Raw genomic sequence first — 16,658 nt, forward strand, 5'->3', positions numbered from 1 at the left:
TTATGTAGACAATGCATTAATACTATGACAGGGTACATTTTTAGATTTAGAACAGGTGCACGGGTAAATTTGACTCTTTAGCAGTTTGAATCTGCCAGATGCAACTTTACAACAGACTGCAACAGGACTAACATTAGCAATATGTATCAGTTAGATGAGCAGATAGTTTAAATGAAGACACGGTTTGATTTAAATGAATAAATCATTTATTTGGTAAGAATGAAAGTGAATGCTCCCAAAATGTCAATTATTATTATTTTAACCACATGCACTGAAAACGACTCTATGTTTGACCCTGCTGTTGTCCTCGGGTTCATTTTGACCCAGGAGGACAACAGACATTAAATTAAAAATGGGGTTAAAATGAAATTTTAATAATTTCCAAAATCATGTGTAAAACCTGTGGTAATGAGATAGAATGAAGTTGGCTAAAAAGTTCTAACACAGAATTGGGTGTAATGTATACCTCATGCTTTATAAACAGTCAAAAGTTGCACGATCAACGGGAAGACAACAGGGGTTAAAAAACATAACAGAAGGTTCTCAGGATCTCTTTCCTCTATTTCTATATTTGTGGTTTAGGTATATTGTTACCAGTGGCAACATAACTCACTACAGTTAGTGCTGTTGAGTAGTTTTGTGGTACTTACTTTTCACATTTCTGAGATAAATATTGGACTATTTATCCCTCTACATTTATCTGACAGATGTGGTCATAAATTAATTTAGATTTGACATAAGAAAACATATCATCAGTTTATGAAGGATGATATTCATATGCATTACTTGACCAGACTATTCAATAGAAGTCCAAATGAGTTCTGCTTTGACCAGAAACAGGGGACATTCTGATCTGTTGACCTCTACTTGCAATACTATTTTACATCAGTAAAGAATAGGAATAGTTTTCCTAATACTGAAGGTTGTAAGTAATGGAAAGTTCTGGAAAGTCTTGAAAAAGACATGCAGTTGTATCAGGGCCAACCAGTAAAACTCTGATAGTGGAGCCTGTGGAGCTCAGCTGGGATGTCAGACTTACAGTCGTAGAATCAGGAACAAAAAAACCTCCACCTGAATTGTCCTCCTCCAATCTTTCCCACTCTCGCCCTCCTTTCTCTCCTGCTCGAGCATGCTTTCCTCTCTCCACTCATCCAACTTGCATCTTTTTTCTCCTTACTTTTTTTGTTTTTTTCACTCTATCCATATCCTCTTATTGTCCATCTCCTCTTGTCTTCTGCCCACTCCCTCCTCCTCTCCCCCCTGTCTCTCTCTCTCTTTCCCTCCACTGCCACCCCCTCATCCTCTCTGCCTCTCTCCCTGTCTTCTTGCTCTGATCTGAGTGCTGGCCTACTTTCAGACATGGCGAGAGGAGATGAGGCTTGGAGGCTAGATTCTGCTGCAGGGAAGAGGAAAAAAAAAAAGCCTCTGCTCCATTTATAGTTACATGTGTGTGTATGGTGTGTGTTGGGAGTGTTAGTGCCTGTATATATCTCACTGCACATTACTGAATGACGGTGTGTGTGTGTGGGTTTGCGGTGTGTGTGTGTGTGTGTGTGTGTGATTGCGTGCTGCTGGCAGAGCTTTATTTATTTATTTATTTTTGGCAGACCGCCGTAATCGTAAGAGAAAAGCAGAAGGAAAATAGAAGGGAACAGAGGCAGGCGGCCTGTGCGTGTCTGTGTGTGTGAAAGAGAGGGAGATGCAGAGTTAGTGGCGATGAGAGCCAGCTGTGGTGCAGTGCAGGGGCCCGGGCCTGATGTAGCATTCGGCTCCAGGCAAAAGCTTCAGATTTGAAGGCCATGGGGGCCGGCGTCAGCTCCAGCAACGTCACGGCTGCAGCAGCTGAACTGGGTAGGTGGTGGTGGTGGTTGTGATGGTGGTGATTAAGGGGACATGAATTGAACAAATGCCTCAAATTATCCAGAGCTGTGTGTTGTTTTTTGATGCAGTTATCTGGCTGCACTCCATCAAGCAGCGTGCAGAGCGTGCAGAGCTCACTGCAGGCAGGACATCAGCTGGGAACTGACCCTGCAGTCTGATGTGATCTGTGTTCATTTAGATGTATTTACTGCTTCCTTTTCTGTTCGTTACAGCAGCCTCCGTTTTTCAGTGAGATGAAGTTAAAGGGAAAACATTTTCGGGAAATAAGCTTGTTTTTTGTCTCACCCTGCATGAGATATTGATCAGTTTCATATCTGTGCATTCCATACAGAAATGCAATGGGTTCAGAATGTGTGTAGCCTAGCTTAGCTTGTGCCCCAGTTCACCACTATACAAAACTTCTAATAAAGTATAAGCTGTGTACTGAACAAAATGAGGGTCAATGAGGTTTTTTGTGTCCATGTGGTTTAGTCAAATTTAAAGTGGTCAAAATGTGAAAATAAGCACACACATTCTTTGTTTGTGGACTCAGCATCACATTTCTGCTTTTAATCCATTTTGAGAGAATATACTAGAGGATTATGGCAAACATGTCTAAGTGGTGTAACCATAAAAACTTTGTACCAAATAATTCAACTTGCTTAAAAACAGTAAATTCTCAATAAAACACCATATCAACTAGTTTGGCATGATCTTACATTATAACTTTTATATTAAATAAAGGTAATGGAATACAATTGTTCTAAATATTACATTGACTCTGGGGAATCATGGAGATCAGGAAACATTTACATTTTTTAAATGAAGTCATTATTAGTATTAGTCCACTTAAATACACTGTAGCCGGATAAAATATGTAATATTTATCATTCTTTTGTGGTTACACCATTTGACATTTTCAGGAGCATTCAGTCTTACTTTTGGTAAAAAATGGTGCAAATGTCATTTCAAATGATATAAAACCAACAAAAATACTAAATGTACATTTTAACAAACCTGATGCTGCTTTTAAAACTATTTTTGACATATTTTTGAATTGCTTATCTTGTCAACCCTTATTTGCTACTGACCCACGAGTAGAAAATGCAACAAGACTATGAGGAAATAATTGGCAGATTACTTGATAATAAAAATATGTTTCCAAACTTTCTCTTTAATTTGCTTTTTTTGAGCTGTTCACCATTATCAACAGTTTGGTTTCTTTCTTCCAAGCTGTGAGTAGCTCTTTCTCCATTGACCATTATACTGTAGGACAGTGTGAAGCAGCAGATTCCTGACATTTTTCAGTAAATTACATTTATTCAGTTTTACAGTGTGGTTCCATGATTGGTTTAGTGATTCAGTTAGGTCTTTTTCCCTGCTCACAGACACCAGTTGTAAGTGGGATAAAGAGTAAATGAGTAAATGTCTTCCTCAAACATGGCTTGTGAGCTACCCAGCTGTATCCAAGAAAAACAGTTAGGGAAAAATGGTCATTAAAATGGTACAGTAAGAGACAAAACATAAATAACAACTCTTAAATCAATATATTTCTTCATGTCTCTGAATAAGAAACTACTGATTGGTTAGAACCACATTCAGGCCATGCCATCTAATCATGAGGCTAATTGGAACATTCCTTCAAACTTGGTGTTTTGAAGCAAAGGAAAACTGCTAGTCTTGTATCAAATATGAAAAAAGATCATCTCCTAACAACTATATAGCTGTCAAGAAAACATTTTCTAAAATGTAAGACTATTCCTTTAACGAAGATCTCCTATGGGACATGATTAGTGCTATGTTCACATGCTGACATTTCATTGTACCTTATGAGCAATGCTCTATTTAGCAGTGTATACAACTGCTCTTTGTTTTACTAATCAACTATGGCTTGTTTCAGTTTGATCTAATAATTAATAAGGTCTTATATAACAGAGTCTTTGACAGCTCATGGCACAAAGGCAAGAATCAGAAAGAAGCACTGTGGGTTTTGTGGTGTATAACACATCTTCTGTGAAGATTGCACACGCACATGTTAGAACCATGTCTCAGTCGGAGGAGACAGAAATTATCATCACTGTCCATCAGCACAATTTAATTTAGGAATGATCACAGAATGAATTCACTGGATCTCAGTTAAGGGGGACGGGATGCTCTTCTTGATCCAGACTGATAATATGGCTATATTTCCACATAAAAAAAACTCCTTTTGACTTTGATTTCCTGACTTTTCAGTGAAATTGATTCTACCATGAGAGATAACAGGCAAAAGCTTTCATACGTTTGCCTTTTTATATAAAGACAGATGTGAGACAGCCTGAACCATTGATCAGGTATGATTTAAGATGAAGATGCTAATTATGAAGACTATACCAGTCATTCCTGCTCGCTCCCCCCCCCCCCCCCCCCCCCCCCCCACTATGTCTTTATCATGACCTTTTCTCAATTATATCCTCATCCGGTCTGTCTCCCTGATCTCTGGATGTGCATTTCTGTCCCTCATTATTTCTTCATCCTTTTCTTCCAGATCGTCCCAGTGCAGTGACCAACCTGACCCACAAGGCGAGGCCTGGGTCTGGGGCGGGGCTGGGCCGTGTGGAGTGGTTGGTACCTTTGGTGGTGGTCTCAGCTCTGACCTTCCTCTGCCTTGTCGTGCTGCTGGCTGTGCTCGTCTACTGGAGGTGGGTACAATAACACCTACACCCAGGAACTACTTTCACACTGGTGGCAGTCTGAAGGTGGGAAAGGTGGATGGTGACTGGAGGGTTGCATATCTGATTCTGCATTAGTTATGGTTGAAGATTACAAAGGGGAAAATACATCATTGCCAAGCTTGGCTGAGGTGGGAACGATTCATGGACCCCAGTATTATAAAAACCAAGGTCTTTCCTAGCTAGCATCTGTAATATATGATGTCGTATTAGGGCCATATATTTTTTTAAAAAAAATTAAATACTGACCTGGAGGAGAGGGGGTAATATTTTGAGTAAAAACTATGACTTTTATTCAGCCAAGCAGTCACAGAGCCTCAATTTGAAACACTGGGGATACGTGGCGTGTTGTGCATTATGCCTGCCGTGGAAGAACTGATCAAATTGTACTTTTTAGTTTGGTTTAGCTATAAGGAGATACTTGTTATCTTAGCCCAGAATCACCATTTTTCTCGCAGATTTGCGAGGCCTGACACATTAGTGAACAAAGTGCCTGGAAAGGGCTGAATCACACTGTCTGAAAATGACTTAATTGCGGTACCATGCAGCAACAACCAGTACTAGGAAACCCCCCTCTTAAGGGTTCCCATCTCATTGGTGTCTCTGTGTCACATGGCTGGTCACAGAGACACAAGTTTGTTTGCACTGACTATGCAAAATACAGAGGAATTATCTTAACATGCATTAACCTCTTGTTTTGTTGTGAATAGTTTTGCATCCACTTGTTCTTACACTTGACTGGTGTGAAATATTAAAACGTTTTCCTTAAAGTCAACCTGACAGGTTTGGCATCTTTACTCAGATTTAAAATAAGGGTCTGTGCATTTGAACAATGTTCATTATCATCACATCATACATTTGTAATGAGGCAGTGTTAAGACATGAATAGTGATGATGTAGAAAAGTAAATCAGAAGAGATGAGATCACAAGAGTTGTGTTTATCAGGCTGCAGCAGAGGAAAGTCATACTATAATGCAGAGGATTTCACCACCAACTGTTTCACACAAAATGTATAGGCGATACATGAATGTTGTAAGAGAGAGGGACAATTCATCAATATAATTAGTCACAGGGAGGTTTTTAGCATGGGTTCAACAGAAGGACAAGGCAGAGCTAGTAGATCTTAGAGCAGTGTATTACAGTACAAAGCAGTTGCTATATGAATAGGATAATCATGTACAGCAAGATAACTATAAAAAGAAGACAATTACATATTCAATCCACAATTTAACTACAGTTTTCTTCACAGTTGAATGGTGCACACAGTAGGCCATCATGTTTTGAAGCATGAGCTCAGTGGTGATATTTTTAAAATACTGATGGCATCACCAAACCCTGAGTTCATAATTTGTGAACTGTGATTAATAGCATCTTCCAGCAGTCTACCAGCTTTTCAGTGAGAATGCAACATTATTTTTCAGTGGGGATCTACACTGATGCATGAATCAGTGACTTCCTCTAAATAAGCAGATTTTTCCAGCACTGTAAACACTTATTGTACAGCTTCATGGCATGGAAGTCACCCAGAGCTGTTAAGGGGATTTGTCCAATGAGTGATGGTATCAGGGGATGCTAAATCTGTGTTGTTTGTTGTGTGAATTAAAGCTCAGTGAAATAAAAAATACAAAGAGCATTACCTGAAACCTCCAGGGTGGCTCATTATAGGAAAAACACATTTTCAAGATAATATTAAGTACAACTAATGGGCTATTATTCAAATCACACCATAGAATGAGCTAAATGTATCTTTTCAATACAATAATTTCTATTTAAGGCAGAAACAAAACCCAGACTAGATATGAAGGTCTCACAGACCAGTTTTTTATTAAAGGTATTGCCTTTCAGGTTAGAGATATTTACATAACACCTTTCATTTGGTGACTTTTGTAAATTTACTTAAATTCAAGTTGCATCTGGATGGGAACATGCCTTCATCTTCAGATGTGGGATCAGACATACATTTCTCCTGGAAGCTGATGGTGGGCTTACCTAGATTCGGCTTGTCCCACTGGATTAGACTTGTTTTAGTCCAAGTAGTAGACTGAATGTCTAACAGACCCAACCACACCAAACATGTAGTGTCAGAGGCCACAGTAGCTGCCTCTAATATTCATTCATTTTGACCATTTTACATATTATAATTTACAAATCAGCATCTACGGATATGTTGTACAGGTCAATTCTCCAATATGACTACATTTTATTATTATGATTAATTATTACAACGATAAACAGTGTAAAAACACTGGCCTTCAAATTTCCCTTGAAATGACTCTCTCTTAGATTTGCTTCCATATTTTTTTGACAGACTTCGAGGTTGGAAGTTGGTGCTGGCACATTTTATTGACATGCACACACTGAATTATTCTTACAGTGATTAAGTGAGTCAGTTACTGGCCAAATATTATCAATCAATCAATCAATCAATCAATCAATCTTTATTTGTATAGCGCCAAATCACAACATAAGTCATCTCAAAGTACTTTACACATAGAGCAGGTCTAGGCCGTACTCTCTGATTTAATTTAAAGAGACCCAACATTCCTACACGAGCAGCACTTGGTGACAGTGGCAAGAAAAAACTCCCTTTTAACAGGAAGAAACCTCAGACAGAACCAGGCTCTAAGTGGGAGAACTTCTGCCTCGACCGGTTGAGTTTGATAGGGAGAGGGAGAGAGAGAGGGAGAGAGAAAGGAAAAGGGAGAGAAAGAAAAGAGGGAGAGAGGAGAAGCACATTGAAAGTAGTAGGTCCAGGACAGGAATCGGTCATCCCAACATCCCCAGATTACCTGTGAGACGAGAAAGCACAGAGAACTCCAGGGAAGAAGTTTAAGTTAGTGAATGCATTAATAGTACATGAATGTTAATGGATATAGATGGATGGAGAGAGAGAGAGAGAGAGGAGGAGGAGAGAGGAACACCATGGGAGTTCCCCGGACCGAATCTGGAAGATGGTTCTACAGGAGAGGAACCTGATAACTGAAGGCTCTGCCTCCCATTCTACTTTTAGAGATACTAGGTACCACAAGTAGGCCTGCATGCTGGGAGCGAAGAGTTGTAGTAGGTTCATAAGGTTCTATGAGCTCTTTCAGATATAACCTCTCAAAGTAAGAGCCCTTTACTGTACTTCAGCAGCTTTCTGGTATCAATATCAGTAGCTCAAAAAGGTTTGACTGTAGCCATTTACACAACATCAGTATCTGATACAGATGAGTCAAGCAACAGATAAGAGGAGTAAGGGAGTCAGTCATGATGGCTTTAACTCTAATATACAACTGGCTGACAGTTTAAATGAGATCTATATATGGATTAAAAAACATGATTTCAAAGAACAGATGGATTGAAGAACAAGACTAAGTCTTGTCAAGTAGTTAACAATGATGTTGATACTGTTGTAAAGCTGCTCAGGCACACTGGTTGCAAAAAGAGTTGTGTCCTGATTAAAGTTGTGGCAAAGTGCTCAGGACTCAGGTACTTCTCTTTACGTCTCTTGAACAACCAAAGATACAAATGGCAGTGAGACAAATGGCAAGATTATAAAACAGGCTGATCTGCAACAGGTCCAGAGCTCACTTGACTCTTTACAGTTCATTTATAATCCCAACACAGGAGTAGAGGATGCCACCCTGACACCTGGAGGGTCCATTGACTCACACTAGGCTCCTGTTTTTAAACTTTTTAGCCTTTATTACTATTCAACAATATTTGCTTGCAGAGGTCTATATATATACACTGAACAAAGGTTCCTGCCAATATCCAGCAACTTTGCACAGCCATTGAAGAGGAGTGGACCAACATTCCACAGGCCACAATCAACAACCTGATCAACTCTATGCGAAGGAGATGTGTTGCACTGCGTGAGGCAAATGGTACTGACTGGTTTTCTGGTTTGGGAACCTGAATCTGGCCAATAAGAATAGGTTTGACTGGCTTGTTATTGGTCATTGGGGCGAGTCAGCTGCAGCTCTCAGACCTCTGCTGTAGGCAGGTCCTAAGGAAGGCTCAGGCCATATTAACTTGACTTAACTTAAGATGGTGAAGTAATCAATACTGATAAGAGTCATGGTATTAAACGTGGTGTCTGATAATGAGCTCTGATAATTTGCTTTGGTTTCTTGCAAGTATCACATTACATGATATCAGTTGAGTCTGACCAAAGTCCAGTTTTGCTTTTGAAGTTCTTATTGAAAACACTGGTAGGCACTGACACCCTGATGCAGCACATAAACTGCCTCCGGTGAGGACACATCTGGATGCACTGGAGCACTAAATGCTCCGGCTGGTGGGTGGTGCAGTTTCAGCTATGATCATGATGGAGCACTTTTTTTCTCTCCAAAGAAATAGCGTAGTTTACCATGGAAACACTATACAGTTGATTGGATAGAGGTACTGTAAGTTGGGCGGTGATTGTTTTTGGCTCGACTGTTTTCAGGCAAGAAAAAGTAGTAGTGGTGAAAAACTTTCTCACATGAAAGCTAAACAGTACTTTAAAATATGTTTCTGAAAACATCTGAGGCGAGAAATAGACAGTGCAGTAACAGATTCATGTTTGAAGTTGAGGTTGAGTCATGTTTATGCAAATACAGATACAGCCAACAGTCTGTCAACTCCCTGCTCTGTATCCATCATGCACAGCTGCATCTCCTGAGCTTCATAAAAAATGAATAGAATCTGTGGACTTCACATATATCATCACATCCAGTCTGCATGTTGCATAACACACACACACACACACACACACACACACACACACATACACACACACAGACAGAGAGGGAGAAAGGGATAGATGTTATTCTAACTGAAACTCAAACAGGATTTATGAAAAAGTAATGTATTAGTTGTAACGAGTCTTATAAGACTCATCTTACATTTGTTGGATTATACAGCTGCAGTTATTTCTAAGGCACTTATTTAGTTTTTGGACTTTTATAAGGTCTTTGACACAACTGTGCACACATTTCTTTTACAGTCCCCTTTGTTGACATTGTCAGTATGTCTAACAAAGATATTCATAGCTTGGGTGTAATTAATTTTAATACCTGTAAAAGATTCCAAATGATAGAGGGATCAGGCAGGGCTGCCATATTTTATATATTTTAGTCATTAATATTGTAATTGATATACATTTTGAAGGAAGTTCATTTTTTGGTAGATAATATAAAACATTTCACCTCAAATATTTTTTTCAACTCAATTGAAGGTTTTTCTTTTCTTCTTTTTTTGCTGAATAGATCAATCAAACTGTCAAAACTTCATTGGAAGCTGTCTTTTGTCCACAAAACTTTTCTCTGGAATGAATGTGACATACTATTCAAATATATCTGAACCTACATGTTCCAAAGAAATATGAATAATACTATTTTAAATGAAATTGTTAATATGCTGTCCTATGAATGTTTTATGTCTTTACGCAGTTCCCCAATTCCAAATTCAGAGAATTGAACTCTTTAACTCGAGCTATTCCAAATGAATTAATTTAATTTCTGAAAAGCCACTGAAGTTATGGTGAGAATAATATAACACAGCCTTCACTGATGTTGGATGGAATTAAGGTAACAGATATAAAATGTAACAATAAGCATATTTGCCAGACTTTTCAATAAAAGAATAAAACTATACCTGGAGCCAAGTTTCTCTTTTGGTCTCAAACTGAGAACAGAATGTGGAGAAGGTCTTTGCTCTTAACTTTATAAATACTGTATTTCAAACAAGGCTAAGAACGTACATTTCAAAATGTTGCATCAAATATGCCATGATATTATTGCTAAGTTTACAGACATTGGTATTTCTTGTCTTTGTAAACATAAACTCTAGAATATCTTATTATAACTGCATTGTTTTCATTCACAAACAGAAATTGTATTTATTTATATTTGTGTATATTTGAACTCCTGATTATTTGTTTTATGTAATTGTCTCTTAATATTGTGTCCTTCATATATATTTGTACCATTTAAATTTGATTCATATGTGCTGATATTTTTTACCTGAATATTTGTATATCTACTTTTGTGAATTAAAGAAATCACAAACACACACACACACACACACACGCACACATGCACACACATGCATGTCTGCGGGGGGGTGGGGGGGGGGTTTGGGTATTTAATCCTATTGTGGAGCAAAGCTCAGGTCATAACCCCTGTCCCACACCGACTCCACCCTCACTGCAGTCCTATTGGCTCTTCAGCACCCTTCAGTGCCGCCCACATTACCCAAACTATTGCTCTGCTGCGTTCAGGTCCCATGGGAGTGAAGTAAACATGAGTATCATACCAGTAAAAACAGTTTGACTCAGTTTTCTTTGTAAATACTGTTAAAAAGAACATTTGACCTCAGCTGAACTTGGAACTTTATGTTATGTTTTCAAGTCATTCTGCACTTGTTGTTATTTGTGCATTTAGAAAGAATGAACAGTTTATCTGATCATTCTGACTTTTTAAAAAACTTCTTATAGGTTATTAGCTTGGTAGGTGTGAATGACTTTGCTTTTATGACATCCTGCTTATGCCAAGTTGCATTAGGGAACCAATTTTTACCCCGTAAAGTATTTTAAGATTGCAGAGGCCAAGCAATCAATCAGTATCACAGCAGTCCAGCAAACAGTCACAGAAAAGAAAATGTTGGGAACAAGCAATTCAAAAAGTTGTTTAGTCAACATTTTAAATCATGATTCCCAGCTAAATAATGACTTTTTATGTTTTTGGGAGGGCAGTTTGTTTCTTTATTGAACCGTTGCCAGAGACAGAAGATGAGCAACAAGGTATCTGGCTGGAATTGAACCGGGGATGTTGAGACTATGTGTTGTGCATCTGAACTGTTTAGTCACCGATACACACCCTATATAAATGCTTCAATGTGGCATTTCTTCTTGCTCTGCCTCAGAATGCCTCAAGATTTTTATTTTCTGTGACAAAAAATGTGTTTCATCAAGTGTTAGGAGACAGAGAAATCATGTGGATAGACTATTGTCTCTTTATATTATCAGTTTGGCAGTAGATTCGTACGCTCAGTAAAGTAGGGGGTCAAAAAAAAAGTATTTGAACCATAATTCAGTATTATGTTGGCACTGATTTTGACTAAATGTGCCACAAGTGTTTAAACAGCAAAATGGACAGAGAAGCTGAACTGTTGCATGTTGTTAATAATTTCTTTGAACCACAGCATGAGTGTGTCAAGTTAGTTTGTCCCGTGTGACTTGAATCCATCATGACACCAGCTGTATCTCACCAGGAAGTGGCTTGGGATGGACTTGTGGGTGTGAGTGTGGCTGTGTTGGTGTCACAGAGAGGGAACAACCCCCTCCATGCCTTGTTAGGACAACCCTCCCTCCCTCCCTCCCTCCCTCCCTCCCTCCCTCCCTTCCTCCGTCTTCCCTCCTTCTGTCCCTCTGTCTCTGTGCAGTCAGTCTCAATTCATGTCAGCAGCAGCATGCGGCCGCTTGTCTGCCCTCTCTCCTCTGCTTGTTCACCAGGATGAACGCTCTTTGCTCTCTGCTCTGTATCAAATACAGGTAGGAGGGTCTGGACACGCACACATACACACACACACACACACACACACACACACACACACACACACACACACACACACACACACACGCACGCACACACACATGCACACACACACATACACACACAAATTCACACACGCACACACACTCTCGTTGGTTCAGGGGGTGTTGAGTAACTGCTGTTTTGACTGGAAGTTGTTGTAGTAGATTGGGAAACAAGCACACTAAGTACTAGTCCACACACACAGTCATTTAGTTTTATTTAGTGGTGGAGTGTAACACAAGCCATGTGCCAGCCTTTCATGTAAACACTTTCCAGTAGGAATAAAGTGTAGGTTTTCTAATGTACTCAGTACTAATCAAGTTTTTTTTTTTTTTAATCAATCTTTCTCTATGAACTGCTGTTACATGAAAATGTAAAAGACTAGACCAGTATGCTTCTGTATTCATGGGAAATTGGAACATTTTATCAATGTTTCGCCGTGTCCATTATCCAACAGGTCCTTATACTTAACAGCAAAACAGGAGATTAGTTGTTGCTTCCTGAAATGACACATATTACAGTTTCTGATCTGGTGCCCCTATCAGTAGTACAACATGACAAACAAGTTCTCATACGTAAAAGATAATATAGAATATTTTGGCATTTCCATATGACTACTGACAAAAAAAGATTCACACCTGTATGAGCGTTTCATGATCTTTTCTATTTAATGTTTCTCTAATGTGCTTGGTCAATGTGAGGGGAAAGATTTGGAGTCATAGATAAAAGAAAGCAGCAGTGACTGTAGGTGAGAGACAGGATGGTAACAGAGGTCTTTGCAGTATCAGCATGACACTATTTCTAGCTTTGTTCCTGACAGACATTATTCACACAAGAGGTTACATGTTAGGAAAGTGCAAACAGCATCTGATACATACATACATACATACATACATACATACATACATACATACATACATACATACATACATACATACATACATACATACATACATACATACATACATACATACATACATACATACATACATACATACATACACACACATAAAAACATTTCTTAAATTTCCATTCAGGCTTTGAATGTACCAACTGAACATTAGTCATATTAATGATGTTGACACCACATTTTGGGAAGATGGCTCAACCTATACAGATGTGGGACACAAACTATTATTGCAATGATGCATACAGTACAGCTTCTTGTCAGCCAAATAAATCTACAGGAAGGCTTTCAGAATAAAACAAACTTCCTGAAGTACAGTACACTGAATAATTTAAACGACTTTGGAAACATCTTATTTTGTCAGTTGTAAATGAAATATCAGGTTCTCCTCTCTGCTCACTATTCATGTTTGTACTCAACAGTTTTCAACAGACAGCTTGTTCACTTTGGTTGGCAACAAAAAGTTAAAGTCTATTCTATATTTGTCACTGTATGCAAACTTATTCTTCCTTCTTAAAGCTGCCTGATAGTTGGATAGAAAAATTGCTAATCTGCCTCTTTCACTGTCTGTGAATTTATTTTTGTGTTTGTTGTGTTTGAGTGTTTTTTAAAAGAGGAGACAGTGACACCTTTTCTGCTTCTTCCTGCTGTATTTTATCTCCAACTTGTCTCTAAATGCCTTATGCAGATATGTATTTCAAAGTGGTTTGATGTAAAACATCACACTTGTGAAAAGTCAAAGTCACCGTCACAGACTAAAAACACGACAGGAGACCTACTGATGTGTCTGCTCCTGAACGCTTCCCTGTACGCCAGCTTCTTATATATGTGACTTCAAACACACCTGGAATGATCCACGTTCTGTCTGTCTGTGTGTGAGTGCGTGTGCATGTGTGCGTGCGTGCACACGTGTGTGTCAGCTATATAGTACATAATGCTTTGAAATTGAAAAGTGACTTTGCTGGAAAACCAGCAGGTAAATGTGACATTGTTCATGAGAAGTCTCAGCTCTGACAAGCTGAAAGGACTACAGTGTGTGTATTTGTGTGGAGTGTGTGTGTGTGGGGTGTGTGTGGAGTTCAAAGTCCACCTCTGCCATCTGTATGTACTTTAAGGGGAGGAGGACTATTAGCTGCTGACTATGGGAGGCCGTTTAGGGTGAAAACATTGAAAACATGCACATACGCATTGACAATGTGCACATACGCATTGAAAACGTGCACACACACATTGACAATGTGCACATACGCATTGAAAATGTGCACACACATTGAAAATGTGCACACACATTGAAAACGTGCACACACGCACATTGACAATGTGCACACATTGAAATGCTCATACATTGACATGATGTGCAGACACGCACTGAAAATTTCCACACCCTACCACCTTCTCACACTGCGGGATATAGGCTACTTGTGTGTGTGTGTGTGTGTGGGTATCTGAGTGTGCGTGTAAACTGTCAGTGCGCCCGGAAGTTGTTTCAATGTAACAGGAAGGCACTGCCATCTGTCCTAATTTTCAAAATAAAATAAGGGCGAATGATTAATAAGGTTTATGAGCAGGTGATGTGCCTTGTAGTGACAGATTGTGGACCTAGGCAACCATATGCACAATTAATCACGTGCTCACAGATTTAGGAATAATATTTAGTTCGACATCCCTAAACCTATGGAGAGAGATATTTATTGCACATGTCACATGAAACCTACTGCCATCTTTGACCGATACTTCCGGTTTTGCCACGGTGTCAAAATACGCATAAATCATTGTATATTGTAGATTATAAAGCGAAGTATAGTAGTAGTGCAAGTATTTCAATGTGTGCACATTGTCAATGTGTGTGTGTACACGTTTTCAGTGCATATGTGCACATTGTCAATGTGCGTGTGTGCACGTTTTCAATGTGTGTGCACGTTTTCAATGCGTATGTGCACATATTTCAATGTTTTCACCCTAAACGGCCTCCCATAGCTGACTGCCATGATCAATTATGTATTCTGTCTGTCTCTCTCTCTTCATGGTCTCTCTCTCTCTCTCTCTCTCTCTCTCTCTCTCTCTCTCTCTCTCTCTCTCTCTCTCTCTCTCTCTCTCTCTCTCTCTCTCTTTCTCTCTTTCTCTCTCTCTCTCTCATGTCATGAGTATTTCATTGTCCTGATGTTGGAAATTGGAGAGAAATTTAGGAAAATATGAAAAAAAAGATAAATATGACATTGTTTAATGAACTGCTAAACAAGTGAATAGCATGGATTTCACAGATCACATATGCTGCTGAGGAGGTATCCTTCATATTAAACTACAAGGCTGTATTTCTGTCAGCCTTCAGATTTAGTGAACCTTTTAAACCCTTTATGTCATATTTTGCTCTTCAGTGGAGACTTCCCAATTCCATGCTCAGGGAGCAACTCTTCACTCAAATGTAATGAAACAATGTTAAAATATAATATCTGTCTTTTTCTATGTCCCTCTCAGGCGTTGTTTCCAGACAGCCCATTTCTATGTGGAAGACAGCAATTCTCCCAGGGTGGTGGCCAATGAGACAATCCCTGTCATCTCCATCCCAGGTAACATCCGCCCTCAGCATTTCTCACATCTGTGGTACCAATGTAAAAGTGCTGGCCTGGTGTACTGCTATATTCTCTCTTTGTATCTGCTACTGATGAGCCCTTTGGAAAGGCACTGAATCCTGAGCTACAGCACTGGTATAAAATATCAGAGCTGTGCAACCTTATTTGACTAAAAAAAATAGAATTCTGATATACTCCTTCCTATTTTGATTGGTTGCCTTTTCCCTTCCATTCATCTATCTCAATACAGTCTTTATGGACAGTGTTAGGTGGTCATCCACTGTGAGGTTGGGGGTCAGGGCTATTCTTACAGTACAGGGCCAAAGTTACAAGTCACCATGAGACCTTACTGAACCTACTGGTCTCAGCTTCCAGTAACCAAACAGCCTGGATAAGTATAATACAAACTGGGGTTAAATACATGAGTGCACAAAGCCACATATATAAATCTGTGTGTGTAGATGGAACATATTTACTTGAATATGGGAGTAGAGAGAAAGGTTTCCACTTTTAGATGTTGAATATAATGCAGTTTTCATACAATACAATTTTGACCCTAATTACACTGATGCATACACCTCACTATGGAGCTATGAAACCAAACACAATGATGAATGGATGGATGCATGACACATTCATGAGATCCACCCACTGACTGGAACTCTGGGTTTTCCCCTCAAAGGAATAGGTCAGTCTTCTACTGCTGTACATCTGTTAAGGAAGTATTGTCCTCTGCCTGGTCAGTGTAAACAGTCTCAGATACCCTGTTGTCACCAGCACTGTTATCAGTGGTGGAACTGTCTGTGAGCTGAAGGCATATTATTACATTTCCCACTGTCCTTAACACTAAAACCTGTCATACAGACCTGGTAAAAGACATGTTTTTGTCTATATAGCCAGATGACACATAACTAGAACCAAGCTTTTTTACATGGACTTCCATTACTCTCCTCTGACTCCCAGTCTCAACTAACATTGATTGACTTACAACCCGAGCACATGACCACCACTCACTTCTCTCTTAAGTTGAGTGCCCTGGTTTGTGTG

At 39.2% G+C, this 16,658-nt stretch overlaps 1 protein-coding gene across 1 annotated transcript in view; it reads left to right on the forward strand.

The window, feature by feature from the left end:
* ptprga (protein tyrosine phosphatase receptor type Ga) overlaps nucleotides 1-16,658 on the forward strand; it is a 472,388-nt gene that overhangs the window by 425,734 nt on the left and 29,996 nt on the right. Inside the window, exons 13-15 of the mRNA XM_062416078.1 lie at nucleotides 4,388-4,541; nucleotides 12,053-12,091; nucleotides 15,517-15,608. Coding sequence (XP_062272062.1) covers nucleotides 4,388-4,541; nucleotides 12,053-12,091; nucleotides 15,517-15,608 — 285 coding nt within the window. The remainder of the gene's footprint in view (nucleotides 1-4,387; nucleotides 4,542-12,052; nucleotides 12,092-15,516; nucleotides 15,609-16,658) is intronic.

This window comes from Scomber scombrus, chromosome 3 (genome assembly GCF_963691925.1).
Source record: "Scomber scombrus chromosome 3, fScoSco1.1, whole genome shotgun sequence".
Lineage (NCBI taxonomy): Eukaryota > Metazoa > Chordata > Actinopteri > Scombriformes > Scombridae > Scomber > Scomber scombrus.